The sequence below is a fragment of the Charadrius vociferus genome, unplaced genomic scaffold, assembly GCF_000708025.1.
Source record: "Charadrius vociferus isolate BGI_N301 unplaced genomic scaffold, ASM70802v2 scaffold1028, whole genome shotgun sequence".
Classification (NCBI taxonomy): domain Eukaryota; kingdom Metazoa; phylum Chordata; class Aves; order Charadriiformes; family Charadriidae; genus Charadrius; species Charadrius vociferus.
In genome coordinates this window covers 262036-281794 of record NW_009649564.1, presented here as the reverse complement: position 1 = coordinate 281794, position 19759 = coordinate 262036, and the positions used below count along the sequence as shown (strand labels likewise).

Here is a 19759-nt window from a genome sequence, read left to right as displayed (position 1 = left end):
CGCCTTAGGAGAGCGGGTCGCTGCGCCGAGCCCCCCTCGCTCTCCCCGCCCCGAGGCAGCCCCGCTGCCCACCGCGCCCGCCCGAGGGGCCTGGGCAGGGGCAGCGCCCGTGGCCCTCCGTGGCTTCCAGCCCCCTCCCGGGCTGAGGGGGCCGCCGGCGCCTCCAAAGTTTGTGTAGAAGAGGCGAGGACGCCAAGTTCAGCTTGGCTTTGTCCGTGACAGTTCCTCCGCTGAAACATCAGGAAATGGCAGTAATAATAAGAGAGAGACGAGGCACTTTTGCGGAGTACTCTGCTCGCCCGCTTCTGCATGTGTCGGCCTTGCGCAGGCTGATAAAGTTTGCCCCTTGCTGAGGAAACCGCGGGGGATGGAGGTGTGAGGGAGGTTGTTTATCTGCCCCTCGTGTGAGTGGTTTGTTAAAGGATTTAATGTGTTTTTTTCTTTTCCCCTTGCAAAAGACCACAAGCAGTTGTATGTAAGGAAGTGGCCAGTAATGCTGTGCTTCAGAGCCTCCCAGTTGTGGGTTCGGCGGGTGGGCAGGGCGCAAAAACCTTCGTCTGAGGGTTGTTGATGTTGGGGGGGCGGCAGGTGAACGAGTGCTCCCCCTCCACGCAGATCTGGGTTCTGTTTTTAAGCAGAACAAAATCCTATGGAAACTATATTCGTGCATCTGCCCTGCTCGTGCCAGTTTGAGACACCCAAGTTGCCCCCAAAACTGGTAGTTCAGGATTTTACAGGGGTGGGGATGATCAGCTCTAGGTCCCGACTGCATGAAGTAGTCTTGGTCAATATTGGTATGGGTGTTTCAGTGGCACTATTACACCCTTAGAAGTGGTGTAACCCCTGAGCACACAAAGGCAAAAGACCGGCACCTTCAAGAGAATATTTTTGCTTTCCAGTGGGAGTTATCCTGTGTCTGGTGCAATCTGACGTCAGTTGATGCACAAGTTCGTGCACAAGGAAAGCTGACGTGGTGTGCTGAGACTCTGGCAAAGCTGTGAAGCGGAAGCCACCTTAAAATCAATTGGCAATGAAAGGAAAACAATTTTCTGGCAAATAAGGGGACAGCAATTATCTGAAGATTGTTTTGCAAATGCAGAAAGGTATCAACACAGTTGTAAGTCAAATTAGACAGAGAAGCTGGATGCCCCATCCCTGGAGGTGTTGAAGGCCAGGTTGGATAGGGCTTTGAGCAACCTGGGCTGGTGGGAGGTGTCCCTGCCCAGGGCAGGGGGGTTGGAACTAGGTGATCTTCAAGGTCCCTTCCAACCCAAACCATTCTATGATTCTGTGAAACTACTGCACTTCCCTGTGTAGCTCTGAGTCATGCAGCTGGAATGTATTATTATTTTACTTGCCTGTGCATCAGCTGACTTGAATTAGGTTTTGGAGCCAATATGCCAAAGCATCTTCTCTTGCCAAAAAGTTCTGAAGTATTTAGTTGGATTCTGTATCATGTGTTAGAGCCTGACTCTCTTCATCATCTTCCAGTGCATCCACTTTGGCAGAGTCCGCTTACAATTCCTGGGGGCACCCGACAGTCTCCTATCAATATCCAGTGGAGAGACAGTGTTTATGACCCCTTTCTGAAGCCTCTGAAAATCAGCTACGACCCAACAACGTGTCTTCACATCTGGAACAATGGATATTCATTCCTGGTTGAGTTTGATGATTCTACTGATAGATCAAGTAAGCAAAACTCAGAAAAATCAATTTAATGTCTTGTCAATGCTAAGAGAGGAGAAATACTTACGTGATTTAAAACCTCAGGACAAATATTGAAAATGAATGTATGATAAAAGAATGCTTTAGCTAAACATGGATTTACAGTGATGGGAATTGCAATGCAGAAGGTCTATATAGGCCTCACTTTTGCTATGTATTTATTACCATGGACATTGAGCACAAATCCTCTGTTGTAGGTTGAAAATTATTCTTATTGCACAAGCCTTAACGCCCTGCATTTTGATTAGGTCTCGTAATATCACAGTTTTGTCCACATGAGTCAATCTTCAGTTACACGTATATGTATGTACTTAATTTTAAATGAGATTCCATCGTTACTATTAAAGTAATCTGCCACTTATCTCTTTTGCGGTGTTAACAGATATATTTAATGCATTTGAAATAATTAGCAGCAAAATTACTTTCAGTTGGAAAGCATACATACTTATCTCAATAAGCTTTTGGAGAATTAAATAATACTGAGCTGCTACCACAGGGAGCAGGTGCGTGTGTTCCTGTTGTTTTAGTATAAGCGGGAGTCCATCCATGCGAAATCCAATTATGCATTCCAGCAAGTTGTTGTGAATCAGTTCTGTGTCAGTGCACTGACCTGAGCAGCTACGTTTTTTTTAAAGCTTAATAGAGTCAAGTGACTTGAAATCAAGGTATTGCTACCAAATTCCAGATTTCCTGGGCATTGTTCCTTTTAAAAGTTGAGTTTACCAAAGGCTATTCCTGGTATGTATAAAGAAGGTATTTCCTAAAGGTAGATGAACTGGTAGCAGTTGGTCAGAGATATTGTGAAGCACATGATTCACGTCAGTTACTCAGCTGGCCTGGAGGGAAAAACTGAGGGACCCTGGGCAAGTTTGAACCTATTCAATTAGAGTAATACGTGTTTAAGATGACTGCTTACCATAAGAGTTACTAGAGCCTCACAGGGGATTTAATAATGCTCTTGGTAAGGTTTTCAGCATGCAAATAAAAACAAATGCTTTGCCTCTGCCATACCAGTATTTTTGGTTGATATTTGGAAAGAGGCTGATAAAATAATGCAGCAAAAACAGTAGTGGTGGAATGCATGGAGCTTTCAGGGGCTTGTCTAATGTTTGGCTTTTTTTTTTTTAGTTGTTTATAGCTCTTCACCTACAACATTAGTTTCCAACCAGGGAATATTCTTGCCCTTGTTTGTCTGAGCACTTCTGTTTTTACAGTACAAACTGCTATTGCGTTAGTGAGGTGGGGTTAGAGGAGAGACTAAGGTGGAGACATCACTTGTTAGCTCATCAGTGATTTTTAGCTTACTAACTTTAGATCAATTTTGCTTTTAATTTATCAGTCTTTTACTTTATACAGCCATATCCCACTATCTGTTGAGGATGTGCTCCTGAAAAGTGTAATGGTTTGCAGTTTGATGGATAACAAAGTCGGGTTTTTTTCTGCAAGAAATGATGTAATGGAGGGGAGTTGCCTGTGGAAGGTCAAGAAATATGCAACATTTAAATACACAGGGACAGTGTTTGTGACATAGAGGCAAGCATGGAATCATCAGGACTGTCAATTAGAGGGGCGCTGGCCTGTCAGAGGCTGGCTACTCAGGGCACATCACAGCTCTGAAAGATCTTATCCACTTCATCTATAAGCCTGAACACTTGAGATGAATCTTTAAGTGTGAGCATTCTTGCTGCCTCTTCCTGGATGGCTGCCTTTTCATCATCATCATCTTCCTCAAATGAATTAAAGTCAGTGAAGGGTGATGACGGCAAATGGAGGATGGCAGTAAATGATCAGTGACAGGACTCCAAAATGACAGAGAAACACCAGATCATGGGATGTTGCTGTATAAATAGCCAGCTTTTCAAGTGCCTGCCTCTCTCCTCCACCTTTGTCTCTTTACTGTTGCTATTTCTGATTTTTCTTTCTGCCAGCTTCTGTCTAACAATAATAGAAATCCAGAGAAGGAAGCTTATGAATAAGCAAAAAAAAGCAACAAATATGAAACAGAAGATGAAAAAGACAAAATGAAACGTGCATCCAGGATAGACAAAAATGCCCCCAGCTTCTGAGATGAGGCAAAACAAGACTTGGGCAAAAGATGAAGGTAGTGCTGCCATGGGGTGTTTGCTTATGAGCAGAGCAGGAAGATGAAGAAGAAAGAGGGTGTGGGGAAGGTATGTACAGAACGTGGTCCCATCTGTGTGCGTGAATGCCATCTGCTGTAAGGAAATGAGACTGAAACAGAACTAGGACTACAGTAAAAAGGTGATGTGATTCTTTCCTCTGGTTGTTGTTAGGGTTCCTTTAAATTTCTATTTTGTGAAATTAACAAGACTGGTAAATTGAGAGGAAATGAAATGGCAAAAATGCTTGTAAAGGGGCTGTAAGTTCCTGTCTCTTTCCTGCCACTTTCTAGTGTCCACTATAGAATCTGATTTGCTAGGTATGCGTGCCTGTGCCTAACTTTACTCCTGAGGTAAACATTGAAGTGAATGTGATTATTAACACGAATATAGTCACTTGTGCATTTGCATCATCACATAATCAGGAATGGATAGAGTGCAGAAACTTTAATTCTGAAAGACTTGGCAGTGTGGGCCCCATCTTCAGCCCATCCCTGAAAGTTACCTTTCTCCATCATGGGTTTTTTTAGTGACGGTCAGTATTGCATTTATGCAAAAAGCTCAGCAGCAGTGGATGAAATTAATTAAATGTCAATTTGCATAGCTTGTTTTAGCTTACTCTTTTATCACAAGCAGGCCTATCTAGCTAGAATTTCAAAACGGCTGTCTGGTTTTCAGGAAAAAAGACAAGAGCAGCTCTAAATGTCTCTCATTGTTTTCTTCTTAGCATTAAAGTGATTACCTTCTTTTGATTCAAAAGTAATGTTGGGATTATGTACTTTATACGGTGGTTTGCTATGAAATTTAACAAAGATGTACAGTTAAGTAAAAATCAGCAAATGGGTCTCTACAGCTACATATTTATTGTTAGCCCTTCGGAAGTAATTATCATCTCTTGTTTACCAGATGCTGTGATGTAATAACTAGCAAGAAGACTTTGCAGGATGTTCCTGCTTCAGTTATGAGGAAATGTGTAAAAATCAACACTACGCAGAAAACTAGGCATAATCTTTTTCATTCGTGTATTTGCAAAATGATGAGATGCCTTCTGAAATCAGGAGAGCAGACTGAATGTTTACTCTTACTTATGGCTAAAAAGTGGATTAAAGCTTCCATAAACTCAGAATCTTGCCCATAGGCAGACTGCATGTTTAGATGCTTTGTGGAGTGTATCTTGAACAGTTTACGGTAGGCGCGATATTAGCATATTTCAGGCTGTGCAGGAAATCTTTCAACATCAGTTATGCAATCTGAAAGCTGCATTGAAGCAGAATAGTATGTTTGGATTTTTGTAACTTGAAAAAGCAGAATTGAACATTTGATACAGTGTACTGATTCTACTGGCAAAATTGGATTTTTCAAAGTCTTGTATTGTCATGGGAAATGTCAATATTTTGTGTAGATATTGAGGCTTCACTGGGATGTCATTTCATAGGTGCATCCATTGCTTTGTCATACATGTTTCTTCTGGTAAGGCAGTTCTCATAAGCCTGCTCAAAGAGAAGAGCATAGAACGTAACATATAATCACCATGACTCTGCCAAACTTCATGTGAATTGGAAAAAAAAAAAAATCATTCCCTTGAGGGGAGCTGGATGAGGAGACTATTTAGCTTATCATCTTCAATTTGATATAGTTGATTCAAACTGCAGGGAAAAGGTGTGATGTGTTTGCTTGAACAATTTTGTCATAGCAAAGTAAATTGTAAAAGTAGCTGAGCAATGAGAGACTGTTTCAGTTAAGATAGCTGCTGATTTCTTCCCTGTGCCAACTTATTTCAAGCAGGATCTTGCTGTGTTACTTGTCTGGACAATTCTAAATCACGTTTATTAATATGTGTGTCTTGTTTTGTTTTTTAGTAATCATTGGAGGTCCCTTGGAAAACCAATACAGGCTAAAGCAGTTCCACTTCCATTGGGGAGCTATAAACGAGTGGGGTTCAGAGCACACCGTTGACAGTAAATTTTACCCGGCAGAGGTATGAGATAAAATGCTGAACAGCACAAATACTTTCAGGGACTGGAGGCTAGGTATCAGGCTGTCCGTGACTATACTGCATGCTAGAAAACTCCCTATTTGAAGAATTGCAGCTTACTGTTAAGAATCAGACCTGGTAGGTGCCACAGCTTGTCTACCGTTGTATTAGTATATTCATACTCATTGTATTTTCTGGACGAAAACACAGTCTTAAAATTGAACATTGGCCCTATTACTGAAAGTTTCGGTTATGTTTTCTTCTCCCTGAATGTCCTCAGGGGTAGCTGCCGAACAAGCCAATGGCAGGCAGCAAAGTATCATTGCTATTCCAGCTCTGTCTGGATGGAGTGGCACAACTCTGCTTGTCCTTCCTGCTTTTAAGGGGGAAAACGATGAGACAGAAAACAGACTGAGGGTACAATCAAGTCTTAATGAACTCCCAGGTCCCAGCTAATGTGGTGCAGATCAGGTGGACAGCAAATACCGAGGTAAATGTGCAAGCTCAGAGCTCTCAATTAAAACAAAAATGTAAGTGCTTTACCTCTGAGCTGCAGTAGGCTAAGAGTGTAGGATCTGTTTTCTTGGGAGTGTGGCAAACACGCTGCATCTCAGCTGCTGTCTCTAGTGGACCTTCAAATCTCCCAATCCTTACTGCTTTAAAATCACTTAGTTTATTATAACTAAACACTTGCAGAGAAACAAAGCAAAAAAAAGTAAAAAAAAAAAATTAAAAGAGGAAATGCAAGATTATTTAATTCTCACACCCATACATGTCACTCAAGAAGCCCGGTCCTGTTTACTTTGTATTAAATTACTGTCTTGTGTATGTGACCGCAAGAGCTTTGGCTAATGTTAGAAAGTTTATTCCAGTTATCAACAATCTTTTTGTGTTTCTTAGAGTCATTAGAATAATGTACAGCAGAGTTCTCTGGTAATATAGTCGTTATCGTGATCACTTTATTAGCTGTTTTCAACTCGTAAGCAATTACTAAAGCAGCAAAACTTCTGTGAGTAAGTAACTATTAAGGCAGAGTCAATAAAAAGAATGGAGCCAGTGAGCAAAAATACAGATTAAATTGCTCAGGGAGGAAAGTGTGACAGGTATAAACATAGTTATATGCCAAAGATGAAGAATTTGAAAAGTGATTATTGCTTATTTTTGAGAAGATGTTTATCTCCTGTTAGGTATTCATAATGATGCTTGTCAGCTTGGCAAGACATTAACAGCAAAACTGTATGACTAAGTTTTGGGACTGGTGCTGGCTATCTATTTAATACACAAAACCCCTCAATGAAATGCTTGTATTGGACTGCAAGCAATGCAGAGGAAGCATATGTTATGTGCAGGAGAATGTTCCTTAGCAAAACAGCATGCTCTGTTCTTCCTGTTATGAGATGGAAGAGTCCTTCAGCTCCAGGTATGCTAAGCCTTTTTTGTGCTTTTAACTAGCATTCCTGTTACCAATATCCCACAAACAAAATCCCTTTCATGTGTGAAATGGATTTTATGGGTCTTTGGCTGTTGTCTACAAAAAAGGCAAAAAAAAGAAGGGAAGTACCATTATTTTCCAGTAAAATTTTGGTCCTCATTTTCTTGGTGTCTGATTTCTGTGGTAGCTCACTGCAGTGTCTCAAATTGCCAAGGACCAAAAGATCAAAAGTCAAGTTTCTTGGTATCATTGCTGTGCTCTGTGCATGTGTTGATTTCTCATTGATTTATATTTCAGTTGCATTTAGTACACTGGAATGCCGTTGTGTACCCAACTTTTGAAGAAGCTGTAATGGAAGGTAACGGCTTGGCTGTTATCGGAGTGTTTTTAAAGGTAATTTAACTTTGCATAATAGGCAGCAATGATGACTCTTTATTTCCATGTTGTTAAAATCTATTTAGGACAAAATACCTCTAAATTGTTGGGGTTTTTTTTAAAAAAAAAACCTGATTAAGGTAGATATGTAGAATGTCAGCTTAATGATTCTCTAACTCCTCTCTAACTCCTACCTGTCTCCTGCAGCTAGGAGCACATCACGAAGGGCTGCAGACACTGGTTGATGCGTTGCCAGCAGTTAAACACAAAGTAAGTATTTTTAAGCGTCCCACCAGTTATCACTCAGCATGGCTAACACAGTCATTCAACCTAAAGAATACTTTGAGAATAGAAAAACACTAATAAATGCTTTCTTCCTTAAATGTCAGTAGGGGACCTGATTGACACCTTGGGTGAATTGTTGATTATACTGGAGGGGGGAAAAGCTAATTTTTAAGGAGGAATTCTATACTTTAAGTTTTCCAGACATCTTGGTTTAAGAAATTATGCTCTTGAGATTGTATCTCTTTAAAAGGGCACGCACATGTTTAATGCTTGACCTCACTGAAGCTTGCCCTTCAGCTTCTGTGAAAACACACACCACTGGTTTAGTTTTTATATGTTGTTTAACTGGAAGGAACTTTCTGTGCTGTGTAAAGTGGTAGTTTATTTCTTTTTTTTCTGATTTTTGTCTGATCTTTGAAGAGGAGATTATTTTGGGTTTTTTTTTTTTTTTAACACTGCAAATTTTCTGCTAGGGGAATGGGACTCTTTCTTCATAGCTGATTTCTAACTTCTGCCAGGAGAGGGAGTGCTGCATCTCTGATAGTGGCTTGGAAGCAGCTCATGTGCCTCTGCGTGCCCATTCCTTTTTGAAAGTACACACAAAAAACACACATCAATAATTTTGCGGGCTTGTGAGCACATCCAGTTGAAGTCGCTGTGCCGTGATTTATCACAGTAAGGATTTTTTTTTAATCCAAATAAAACAAATATTTATGGCAGTGCAGTGAAAATTCTGCCAGATAAATGCCAAACAAGTCAGTTCAGTGCCAAAAAGACCTGCAAAAATCTGTGAATATACATCCATTGTGAGAAGATAATGTTTTACAGCATATGAATTTGAAAGAAACTAAAGATCTTTTTTTAAAAAAAGAACATCTGCATCTCGGAAAGAGATCTCGTTTCCAAAGGGTGTCAGTCACCCAGCAGCTCATCAGCACTTGGTTTAAAATGTTTGAAAACCTTTGTTGCCTTGCCAGCGTTATCACTGACTTAAGCACCAAACCCTAGGAACATCACCCTGGTTAAGAGGAGGGAGGTCAGGTAATACCTGTTCAGATGTCCTTGCGCCTTCATCTCTTACATGGTGGGTGAAAGCTCCCATCTAGAATCTCTTGTCCAACTCCGTATTTTTGAAAAATTCTTTACTGTAACATTTCTCAGTGGGGAACTGATAAAGCCTATCTAAGGAAAAACAGGATTTTCATTTCCTGCATTGCCAGTGTATCCTGGAAGTACCCCAGGAGTAAAACGTTTGTGCAGGAAATCATGGGCTCTGAAGCCCCTACATACTGTCTGTTATCTCACTTGTGGGAGTGCACGTTCTGGAGACAAGAATACTTGATGTGATTTAAATAACATTTTAGTCCTCTTCCCTATCCCTGCTGCCTAAAATCATGTGTTGAAAAGTAAAAGCACTATTGTTTGCCGTCTATTAAGTATATCTGGCAGAACTACCTGAACTTATTCCACTCCTTATTCTTTCCTTTTCCTGTTTGCTTCTAACTCCCACAAAGACGTAGTCAGTTGCTCCTTCGCACTCCTTGTTTCTTCTGCAGTGAATTCTTAATGGATTGTGGGGGCAACAGAAACATTTAAATTTTGTCTACTCACTACCTGCCTCTTCTGCATTAACCCAGCTTACCAATTTTGTACAAGCTTATGGGGTTTTAAATTACTTTTTTATGTAGATCATTATTAATATTCACAATAATTAATTTTGCAAATGCATATATAACACGTACAGTATTTAATGTAATTGCTAAGGTGTTTAAATTGTCTGTCTTTTTTTTTCTCAAAACACAATTTTTAAAACTAAATTCTTTCTGTGGTTTAGGACACTGTTATCGAGTTTGATGTCTTTGATCCCTCCTGTTTGATACCTTCATGCCCTGATTATTGGACCTACGCGGGCTCTTTGACTACTCCGCCACTTACCGAATCAGTCACATGGATTATTAAGAAGCAGCCAATAGAGGTTGATGAGAACCAGGTAAAACTCATGCTTTCAAAACGTTTCAAATCTTGCCATACCTGTTTGACTGCCTGCTGTCATGAAGGGGAAGATGGACAGAAGTAGTTGTTTACCAGTACCAGTAAGCTGCTTCATACACAGTATTTGTTTGGGGAGGTATCCTAACATTTATAACAGCTAATATTGGAAGACTTATGACCTCTTCAGTAAGCAGTTGAAGACATTTCTCCAACTCTCCAATAGAGTTTTATCTTGATTACCAATGTCTTATGCTGGAAGCTGACCCTTGAAAACTTCTAAGGTTATTTATTGGAACACTGCATAATTTTGCTCTCCTTACCAGGATGCAGCCCTTTTTGTGGTAGGGAGGGAGGAGAAAGGGGAGGTTTTGTGAAATTCCAAACTCTGACCTTTTGTGCATATTCTTGATAGCCATGTGCATTTGCACAGAAATTTTGCAGAGACTGCGAGGGCTAATCCTCTGTTCTTCCCTTGGGCAGACTCTGAAGGTACAGAAGGGATGGTGGGTGCCTGAGTCCTTCACATGCCATTCTGATGGCAAGAGATAGAGTGAGCCCCCACTGGGTTTTCTCTTTTGCCTTTGCAGGCACGTTTATGCAGTATTTGGCTGTACTGTCCTTGAATTCCATTTTTCATTCCCCTTTAAAAAGGATAGACAAACAAAGGTTTCAGCAAATGTTTGTATTATAGAAGTTATTTCAAGTGGAGAAGTTCATGGTCAATAGTCTGTTCTGACACCGACCCAAACTTGTCTCCATATGCCCTCTACTGCTGCTTTTAATTTTAGTACTTCATGTTTCAATGTGGTGTTATTTCTTGGTGGATGTAGGGGCATGTAGAAAATGGTCAGAAAGAGGACTCATCGGAACTGTACCACAATTGCAGATTTTGTTGGAAGTTTTCAGGTTTTTTTGTCCATTCAAGAAGTGGAGTACTTTGAGGGGCATGACAGCATGGAAAAAGTCTTGGAGATTGTTGCAAAGCAAATAAAAATAAACAACCCCCAAAAATCTACCATTTTTTCATGGTTTGAGAGGCACTGAAAGTTATCTGTGCATTGTCCCTGGTTTTTGAGGCTTTGATTAAAAATGAAGTGTGAGTCCAACAACATGAGGCAAAATACTGATTTTTTTGTTTTTTTAACACAACTTCTGCGTGGAGCTAGCTCATCTGGAAAGTCATGCTCCAAGCAAACACTAACTCTGACAAATAGGCATGTACATGATCTTATTGTTTTAGTTTACGTAAAGGAACAGAACGGGAAGAACTGAGGGTTGTTAACAGAGCAGAGAGAACTGAATGCATAGTGTATCATTCTTCTTTTCACCTGAAACTTTTTCTCTCTTTTTTTTTTTTTTTTTTTTTTTTTTTTTTTTTTTTTTTTTTTCCCTCCTTTTTTTCTCCCGGACAAGAACTCTTATGCTGTCATGGATATTTTTTTTTTTTTTTTTTTTTTTTTTTGCCCCTTGGCTCTTCTTCCCTCTCATTCTTTTATGGTATAGAAAGGCTCATAGTTTACTTAACATTGTAATGCCCTTGTGAGCATTAAAAGCCGATGTGCTGCATACTTTATCTTAATCCCCAGTTATAAACCACTAAGAACAACAACTATGTAGACTGTTGCTTGTTGAGGTTCTTTCTTTTCTGGGTGCCAGCATATGCATGTCTGTATAAGATAACAGAACTCCAGCAAGGGTGTAAATTAAGAAGGTTGGAGAGACTTATTTAAAGATAGCATATGTTCCAGTGTTTGAACGGGAATCGGTTCCGTCTCAGACATGCCACGTTTGAGATTGAGTTTGCCCAAAGATGGCAGATGACTGACAATTCATCTTCTGCATTGGTATGGATGATGGTGTAATCTTTACCAGCAGGTGACAAAGCTGTGGCAGAAGTTTGTGCTAAAATTCTCAGAATGCAAATGTAATAGTACCTCTGATTTTTATTTTTTTTTTCCAAGCGTGAATGATTGTGTTTTGTTGTGAACTCCAATAATTCTCCAGTTAGTAAAGTCACAAAATTGGACATTTCTCATTCTCAGCTGGAGGCATTTCGGATGCTGCTCTTTACTTCAGATGGTGAAGAAGAAAAGAGAATGGTAGACAACTTCCGTCCTCTTCAGCCATTAATGAACAGAACCGTCCGTTCATCCTTCCAAAGCAGGCATCTCTTGAATACTGAAGTACAGCCTAAGGACCATGCTGAGCAGATCAGGCCATAGGTGGCCCGTGAAATGTCAGTCCAGACTGCAATACCTGGATATAACTGACGTTATTTTTTAATTAGTTTTCCTTTTTCTGCAGTGTGTGTATGCTGTACAGTTTCACAGCCAGCCAGTTTCAGTTCTGCTAAGTGCCATTTGACCTTCAGTAGAGAAGCTGTGGGGTTTTTTAGGTTTGCTTTTTAAAGTAGTAATATTAACCCTTAACACAGGGACTTGCTTTAAAGCAGGGATCAATAAGGAATTATTTTGACAGTTAAAGGAAAAATAAGGGCAGGTGATCTCTTCCCCTGCTGCTTTTCTGGGTTCTGTGTCTCTTCAAGTGCTCTTTTAGTGACTTGCATGAATTAATGGTCCCAACTAGAAAGATGTTAGCAAGCAGGAAGTGTGAAGAAGTGAAAAGTATCAATACTGTTCAGGTCCTTTTGTGGAATTGTTTCAGAGGTTTGGGAAGAAAACTAGATTCTCTAGTCACATATATGGAGACATTTTATCTTCTTCCTTTTTCCTTGGTGGTTAGGATGACAAGACGAAAAGGAAAAAAATTACTTACAGAATCTAACCTCTTTCCATTCTATTGACTGCCTGATCCATGTTTGATATGGATGCCATAGAATGTCCACTCTATCTACACCACAAGTCAGAAGACTTTTTCTAAAACCTTATAAGAAATGCAGAAGCTTTGAGCTTTGGCAACATTTACTTTTCTGTATTAATAATGTACCAGGAGAAGAGAGCAGAAGAGAATTCACCAGTACCTCAAGATTGGCAAGAACAGCAAATTAGGCGAAAATGTGGAATTGATCCCAGGAAACCGATCACATCAAAGGAAAGCAAAATTAAATCAGCCCCAGCTGACCCTCCCTGTGGAATCTGGGGAGAAAAAAAAAAAAACCCAAACAATTTCTGAAACCTAATCCAATGCTAGGAGACTATGGACAAAATGCAGCATTCAGATACTTGAAAGATTTTTTTTTTCAGTAACTCATAGAGCACCAGTGCACTCTCTTCAAAGTTTTGTCTTAAGATGTACTTTTCTTATAAAAAGAGTTATCTAGCTTCAGGACAACTGGGGACCAGATTGTATTTATAGCACCTTATGGTAGCAAAGTAAAGTGGTGGTAGAAATTTATTTGTGGACCAGACGAAATTGTTGTGTAAGCTGCCAGCTCTGGAGCCTTACCTTAGAGTTATGGTCCAGTTGCCACAAGTATTTTCTACCTCTGAAGCATACTGCTACTACCCATAATTTTCTCCCGAGCACCTTTCTCAGTGGCTTTTTATGCTTTACTGTATTTAACAGTGTGCCTGTGCATGAAATTCATGTACCAAATGTATGGTCAGATTTTCTGATGAGGAACAGGTCTGTCTGGAAGCACATGATGTGGTCTTGATTGATTGTATTTGAGGAGTCTTCTTGGAGAACAGATGTTACTTGGTCTGCTTCTGCCAGTAAGCAAAGTCACTGGTTGCTGGTGTGGTTCAGCACAATTGATGCCAGGACACTACTTTGTCAATGCTAAATTCAGAACTTTAGAATAGATACTTTGTTGGTTTGTTTTTTTTGTTTTTTTTTTTTTTTTTTTAAATCCGACTGTTCAGTTTAAAAGCACTTTAACACTTTTTAGTATGACCCTGATGATTTTAAGGCTTTTGAATACTCTTGTTTAACCAATTAAGTGCCCAGGTTCTGCCTTTGCTTCCTTAATAGCTCTACCTCAGACTGTTGTTATGTTACAACAGTTGTGCCTTTCTCCTTTGGCAATTTGAAATGCGGCCACTTGACCTTAGAGTGACTCTTGGCAATAAATGTCCGAAAATCTCTCTTCTATCCCAGTCTACTATACTTATTTTTACGATGTAGTATATTTAACATGGTAGTATATATCTTTAGTTTCATTACCTCGCCCAAGCCCTTACTGCTTGGTCAAACCTTACCATCTCAGTTGAACTCTGTAGAACTATACCATCTATGCCAACTTGTTTGAACTATACCATCTCAGTTGAACCGTGCAGTCTTTGGCATCATCAGAGAGACTTTTTGCTATGTTTGTGGTCTGCAGAATCACATCAGTGATGGTTTTGCCAGAGAATTACAGGTTCCAAAATAATTTTGGAAGGGATATCTACAGTTCTGGCAATAGGAAAAGATTTCTTTTACTTTCTGCCTGAATGTACGTGATCCAGTCATTGTTAAGCTTGAAACTTTTGTTCAGTGCTGTTCTTGCAAACACTTTTCTGAGGAGGATCCCATAGAAAGATGGCAGTGATTCAGAGCTGGCATATATCTTGTCTGTCTTTTGGATTTTTGCTGCTCATTGTTAGCAGTTAGGAATAATTGTAATATAACAACATCTTAATGTTGCCTTCACATTTAAAAATACAGGTGAGACAGCAGGACGAAGCTAGCTGTAGGTAGCCTGCATCAATATCCCTATCATATATGAATGGGTCTTTCAAAAAGGTTCATGCAATTGCTCAAAGTTTTTTTTAGTTGCCTTGGTAATTTGCACCAACTTTTTGCGTATCTCTGATCCACTGAGCTTGTTTCACTAGTTAATATAGGTTTCCTAGCATATGCAAATACAAAATACATATTTTATTCTTAGGGAACTACTGTAGGGGACATGTTTAATCTTCAGATGCTTCATAATGCCATGGTATGCTCATACCCAACTGAGTTCTCAATGGTTAGGTTTGCTCCACTGAACCAAACTTTCTTCCTAGGTGTGTAAGTCTCTTTTTAACATGCTCACCACCATGCATCCATCAGACATGATGGTGGATATTCTATTTTCAGTGGTCTATTTAAAATTCTCATAGAGATTTACTTACTTTGTTACAGTATTATCATGGAAGTTTTGGTAGAGAATATGTACATTATCCAGTTGTATAGTTTATAAGCTATATACCATACACTTTTAGATAAAATCACATCTAAGTATACTGACGTAAAATTAATCAGTTTTGGTTTCAGGAGTGGCTGTTTCAAACACCTGGAAACAGGGTCAATGTAGAAAAAATTAACTCCACTGTGCTACAAAAATAAGGTTTACAGGGATTTTCTGTTACAGTTATTTCACTGGTTTTTGAGTCTTGCATTTACTTGTTACTGTTTTAGCATCTCTGGTTAAGGTAGGGAATCTTGCAGTCGCAGGGCAGATTGTCGTTGAAATTAGCAGTCTGGAAATGAACAGAAAGGTTTTTGGGGTTTTTGGGAGGGCTTTTTTAACTTTTATGTTACAATGACTGTATTGGCCTTGCAAAAGCTAACTTCAAGAAAAATAATACTGTGTGCGTGCACAGGTATGTAAAACAGGAGATGGGATATAATTCTTTTGTCTTATTCTCTCAGTTGGGGGGGTAGATTTGATTGTTGGACTAGCGCTAATATTTGTAATGATTTTGCACAACTAAGTTAAACTCTGTTTGAAAGGTGACTGCATAGGAATCTTAAGGCTCTTTTAGATGGTACAATACAAAAGGGTCAAAGCACACGTTTGTATTTGTTCTTGCATAGTAGTCACTTCCGTTACTTAATACTGTACTGGGAGGCATTCTTTTGGCAGTAAGTACTAAGAATTAAAGACTGTAATAGAAATAATTTTGATGACAGCTTACTGAAAAGGGAGTAGAAGGTTTTTGAGCATAGATCTGCATCCGTGTTGGTCTGACTTGCAACTGCCTTCCATTATTTCTGTTAAATATTGCTCTTATCAGAAGTCTCCTTCTTGGTGACTCCATAGTTGGAACGACTTCATTTGGCGTTTGAATGTTTGATCCATATTCCTACATTCCAGAACTTTCACACCAGTGCACTTCAGGTGTACGCCACCACGTATACCTGACCAGTCTTTTATTGTCTTCTGTCACGGATGGCTTGCATTGGTATTTTTACCACAAGTCTGACAGGAGTGTATCTTTTGGCTTTGAAACCTATAGAAATGGGAGATTGCTTTGATCTCACGAAAATCTGCTGGGTTTTAGAGTACTGGAATTCTACATGGTTTACTTTTGAGGAAGGATTCCTTTTTCCGCTCACTTCATAGTCAATAGTCAATTGCTTTAAAATTTGAATGCCTTAATTTTCAATGTTGTCACTTGTTTTTCTTGGCACATCTTTGCTTTTTTCTTTGTGCATCTTGTTTTCATGGCAGTTATTACATTGTGTATGTTAATGCATGTTGTCTGCCTAATCATAATTTACTGAAATAATTGTCTTTGCGGACAATATATGTAACAGGGAATGCCTTTTGTTCTCCTAGGATTCAGGCCTTTTTCCTTGTTTTTTACCTGATGTAAAGAAACTTCTTGTTGCTGGATTTTTAAACTGTTACATTAGTGTGCTACTATGCAATAAAGAAACATGGAGAAATCTGTGCCTGTATCTCATTGTGTAATTAAGCTCTCCAAGTTAAAAAGTAGATTTTTCTGAAAATAATACAATTCCTCCTTGAGAATGAACCAGTTCATTGTAAGTGGAGTCTAATCAGATGTCAGACATTCTGTGATACTTAAAAGCTATGAAAGACTCTGCTGAACTGTATTATAATTGAAATGAAAGAACAATGACCTCTCTGTTGTCGCTGTATGAGAGAAGGATATCTGATTTTTTTGTTACGTTCAGCTAGATGCCACATGCTGTCTAAAATGGGATTCCAAATTTTGGAGATCGTTGCTGAACTACTTCATTTGACGCTGATCATTAAACTCGACCTGTTTGATTAAGCTAATTTTTCCATTGTGTAGTTGGTCTTGATAAAACTGAACGTTGATCTGATGTGCTGTGTGACTCTTTAGAGTTTCACATTTAGTGGCTGTGGCTACTAGAATCTTATCAAGTACCCCAAAAAATAAATTACTTTTATCAATAAAAATTGGCTAATCGGGTGAAGTAAGCGTTAATTTCTCTGTCTCACTGCTTAGCCATGCTTAGAGTCTAGATACCATGTAGATATATTTAGCTCATTTCATTCAAACAAGTTTCCACTTCTTTTGATGGGCAAAGTAGGAGTTACCTGGTTGAGGAATTCCCCCCCTAAAATAATTGTAGGCGATACTTTTATAAAAAAACCTCTCAAACTGTGCTGTTTGGTACCCGTCGTGGTGTAGGCACAACATTTCAGTATAAAAAGGAGTGGCACAGGTTAAGAGTGAGGCCAGCTCCACTATGGTTACTATTTAAGGGTTCTAGAAGCTACCACCACTTCCATTTACCCTACAAAAAAAGCTTATAAGCGCTTATGTTAGTATAGCCGAGGTGTTTGCTAAAGAAATGGCTTATTTGGTTCCAGCAGGCTGTCTTATTTTGATCAAGGCAGCTCTCCCGGTAAATGGTTAAGAACATACACATTACTTCTAACAAATGGCCAATTTACTTCTGATATTGGTAATTATTTGTTTTTCTGACAAATAATTCCGTCTTTCTTTTTGATGTGACAAACTTGGAGTGCCTGAGTATTAGCACATGGAGAACTGATTGTATAATCAAATAGTCTTCAAAGATTCTGCGGAATAACTTGGGGGCCTGAAGAGAGTTAATGTTCGCGGTCAGAACTGATAATAATACTTAGCATTTGTGAAGTGCTTTGAAGATATAAAGCACTATACGAACACACCCTAACACCATGACTGCAAAGCAGGTATTTTCTCAGCAATACAAATGGAGAACCAATTGCAGCATTAACTCTCCGACTGATTAATTTGCAAGACAGTCAAGTATGTGGTTGATTTGAAATATGGCAGTTCAGCGGCTGCTTCTCCACTGGTGCTGGATCCCAGGATTTCCAAATGGAAATGCTGTCAAAACTGAGGGTGAAGTCTGCAAATTCTTAGCTGTCAGTCTACTAAGAAATTCCCTTTTGGAAGAATGGGATGCAGGGAGAAAAAGGTAACTCGGTCCCATTCTTGTGCAAGTTGATGGAACTTTCTGTGAATTAGGTTTATATCTGGTGTAAAATGCCACCCATCAAGCAGGTAGAGCAGGTGATTTATTTGCCTTAAAGTAAGAAGTTAGTCTAGAGCGTTGGTGAAGTAAATCCACCGATGAATGATTTTGCTCACCCAACTATACAACTGAGTTTCAGCATTCACCTGAAAATACTTGAAGCATACATCTTACTTCAATTCCAGTCCTGTCCGCTGGATCCTGATGTAACGAGGCCACCACAAGAGACAATCCCGTATGTTGTAGGAACCCGTTGTTTGGTGGGTTGTTTTTTTTTTTTTCTGACTTTGTGGTCCTGTGAACATTTTGCCTAGACTAAATTATGAAATACAGTAACAAGTAAATGGTGGTAAATCTTACTTTGAGAAATAATCGGTTTAGATTACAGTCATATAGCCTGTGGAATGGGGCTAGTGTTAAGCTGGTAGGCTAAAGAAAGGCTTTTAGGGTTTCAGGAAAATTGTGTGATAGATATGTTTTGCTGTTTATTTTTAATTAATTTTCATAGTCTTTGCAATCTCTTCAGGATCCCATTTCTCTTTGAAAACTAGAAAAATGTGCTCAGCATAAAGGTAATTTTTGTCTAAGCTTTCTTCCTAAATATGGATGTTTATAGAAATGGGAAATGAACGTGGTTTTAAGCCTCTGGGCTGTTGGGGCTGACAGCCACAAGGTGTCAGGTTCTGATCAGCGCTTCCAGGGGCTGCTCAGGATTCCTCTCCTGGCTGGAAGTGGTCATGATGCCAATTACCAGTGCGAGGTGCCTGAAAATGTCACTAAAATGTTACATCTTTCCCCAGAATGCAGATTTCATGTTTTTCTGAGGTATTTTACAGGAAGCCTCCTGACCCACCCTACAGCTTGTACTGAAGTGTGTCTGTAACTTGCGAGGAGGAGGATGGTGCAGGAAGGAAGGACGCCGACCTTGGGTTTCAGAGCTTGAACATGACTTCTTGTATGATACCAACTAATCACTTGCTGTGAAAGAGCTCCTCAAAGGTACCACTTCCACCTCTCAATGGGAATGGCTGTTGTTGAGAGCCAGGGCTTCCAGGCTTCAGCTGCTGAACTCGCCTCCTATCCCATAAGGCCAAGAGAGCATCCGAATTTGCTGAAGAATTGGCTCCTACGGCACTGTTGTGAAGTATCCAAGTAAGTCTCCTTGGATGCAAAACCTATACCTTCATTGAGGTAGCGTGATAGAAATCGCTCATCTTGCCTGTATGCTTGCCGGATTGGCGAATTTTTATTTTTATTTTGCAAACAAGTTTTTTTGGTGATCTTAGCATCTGAAACGCCAGGCAGATTTTTGCAGTCCAAAACCCTTGCTCCGCAGAAATGAAGGCACTGCAGCAGCTGGGCCTCGGCCTGTGCTCCTGTAACTATGTACGGTAAGCGGGCTGAAATGGGATGGGGCTGGGGGGAACTGGGAGAGGCAGGTTTTGGAGAAATTTAGGTTTACACGCGCAGAGAGACAACATTCTTCTTTATGGGAACCCGCCGCCCGCTCCAGGCAGGAGAATGAATGGCAACAAACCTCCCCTCCTGGCAGCTGACAGCGGGGGGCGGTGGGGGGGACCGCTTTGCTCCCTTTGCGGGGTGCCCTTTTGGGGTGCGGGGGGGTGTGTGGGGTGGCGGCGTGCGAGCTGCCCGCGCATCGGGAGGGGCCCGCCGGTACGGAGTGTG

General features: G+C 40.0%; 2 protein-coding genes across 2 annotated transcripts in view; both read left to right on the top strand.

Annotated features, from left to right (window-relative positions):
* Nucleotides 1-12281, top strand: part of CA5A (carbonic anhydrase VA, mitochondrial) — a 20675-nt gene extending 8394 nt beyond the window's left edge. The window contains exons 2-7 of the mRNA XM_009890036.1: nt 1492-1689; nt 5705-5823; nt 7550-7645; nt 7835-7897; nt 9747-9902; nt 11947-12281. Of these exons, the coding sequence (XP_009888338.1) occupies nt 1492-1689; nt 5705-5823; nt 7550-7645; nt 7835-7897; nt 9747-9902; nt 11947-12126 (812 nt within the window). The 3' untranslated portion in view covers nt 12127-12281. The remainder of the gene's footprint in view (nt 1-1491; nt 1690-5704; nt 5824-7549; nt 7646-7834; nt 7898-9746; nt 9903-11946) is intronic.
* Nucleotides 12282-19478: 7197 nt separating this feature from the next.
* Nucleotides 19479-19759, top strand: part of SLC7A5 (solute carrier family 7 (amino acid transporter light chain, L system), member 5) — a 35846-nt gene continuing 35565 nt past the window's right edge. Inside the window, exon 1 of the mRNA XM_009890035.1 lies at nt 19479-19508. Coding sequence (XP_009888337.1) covers nt 19479-19508 — 30 coding nt within the window. The remainder of the gene's footprint in view (nt 19509-19759) is intronic.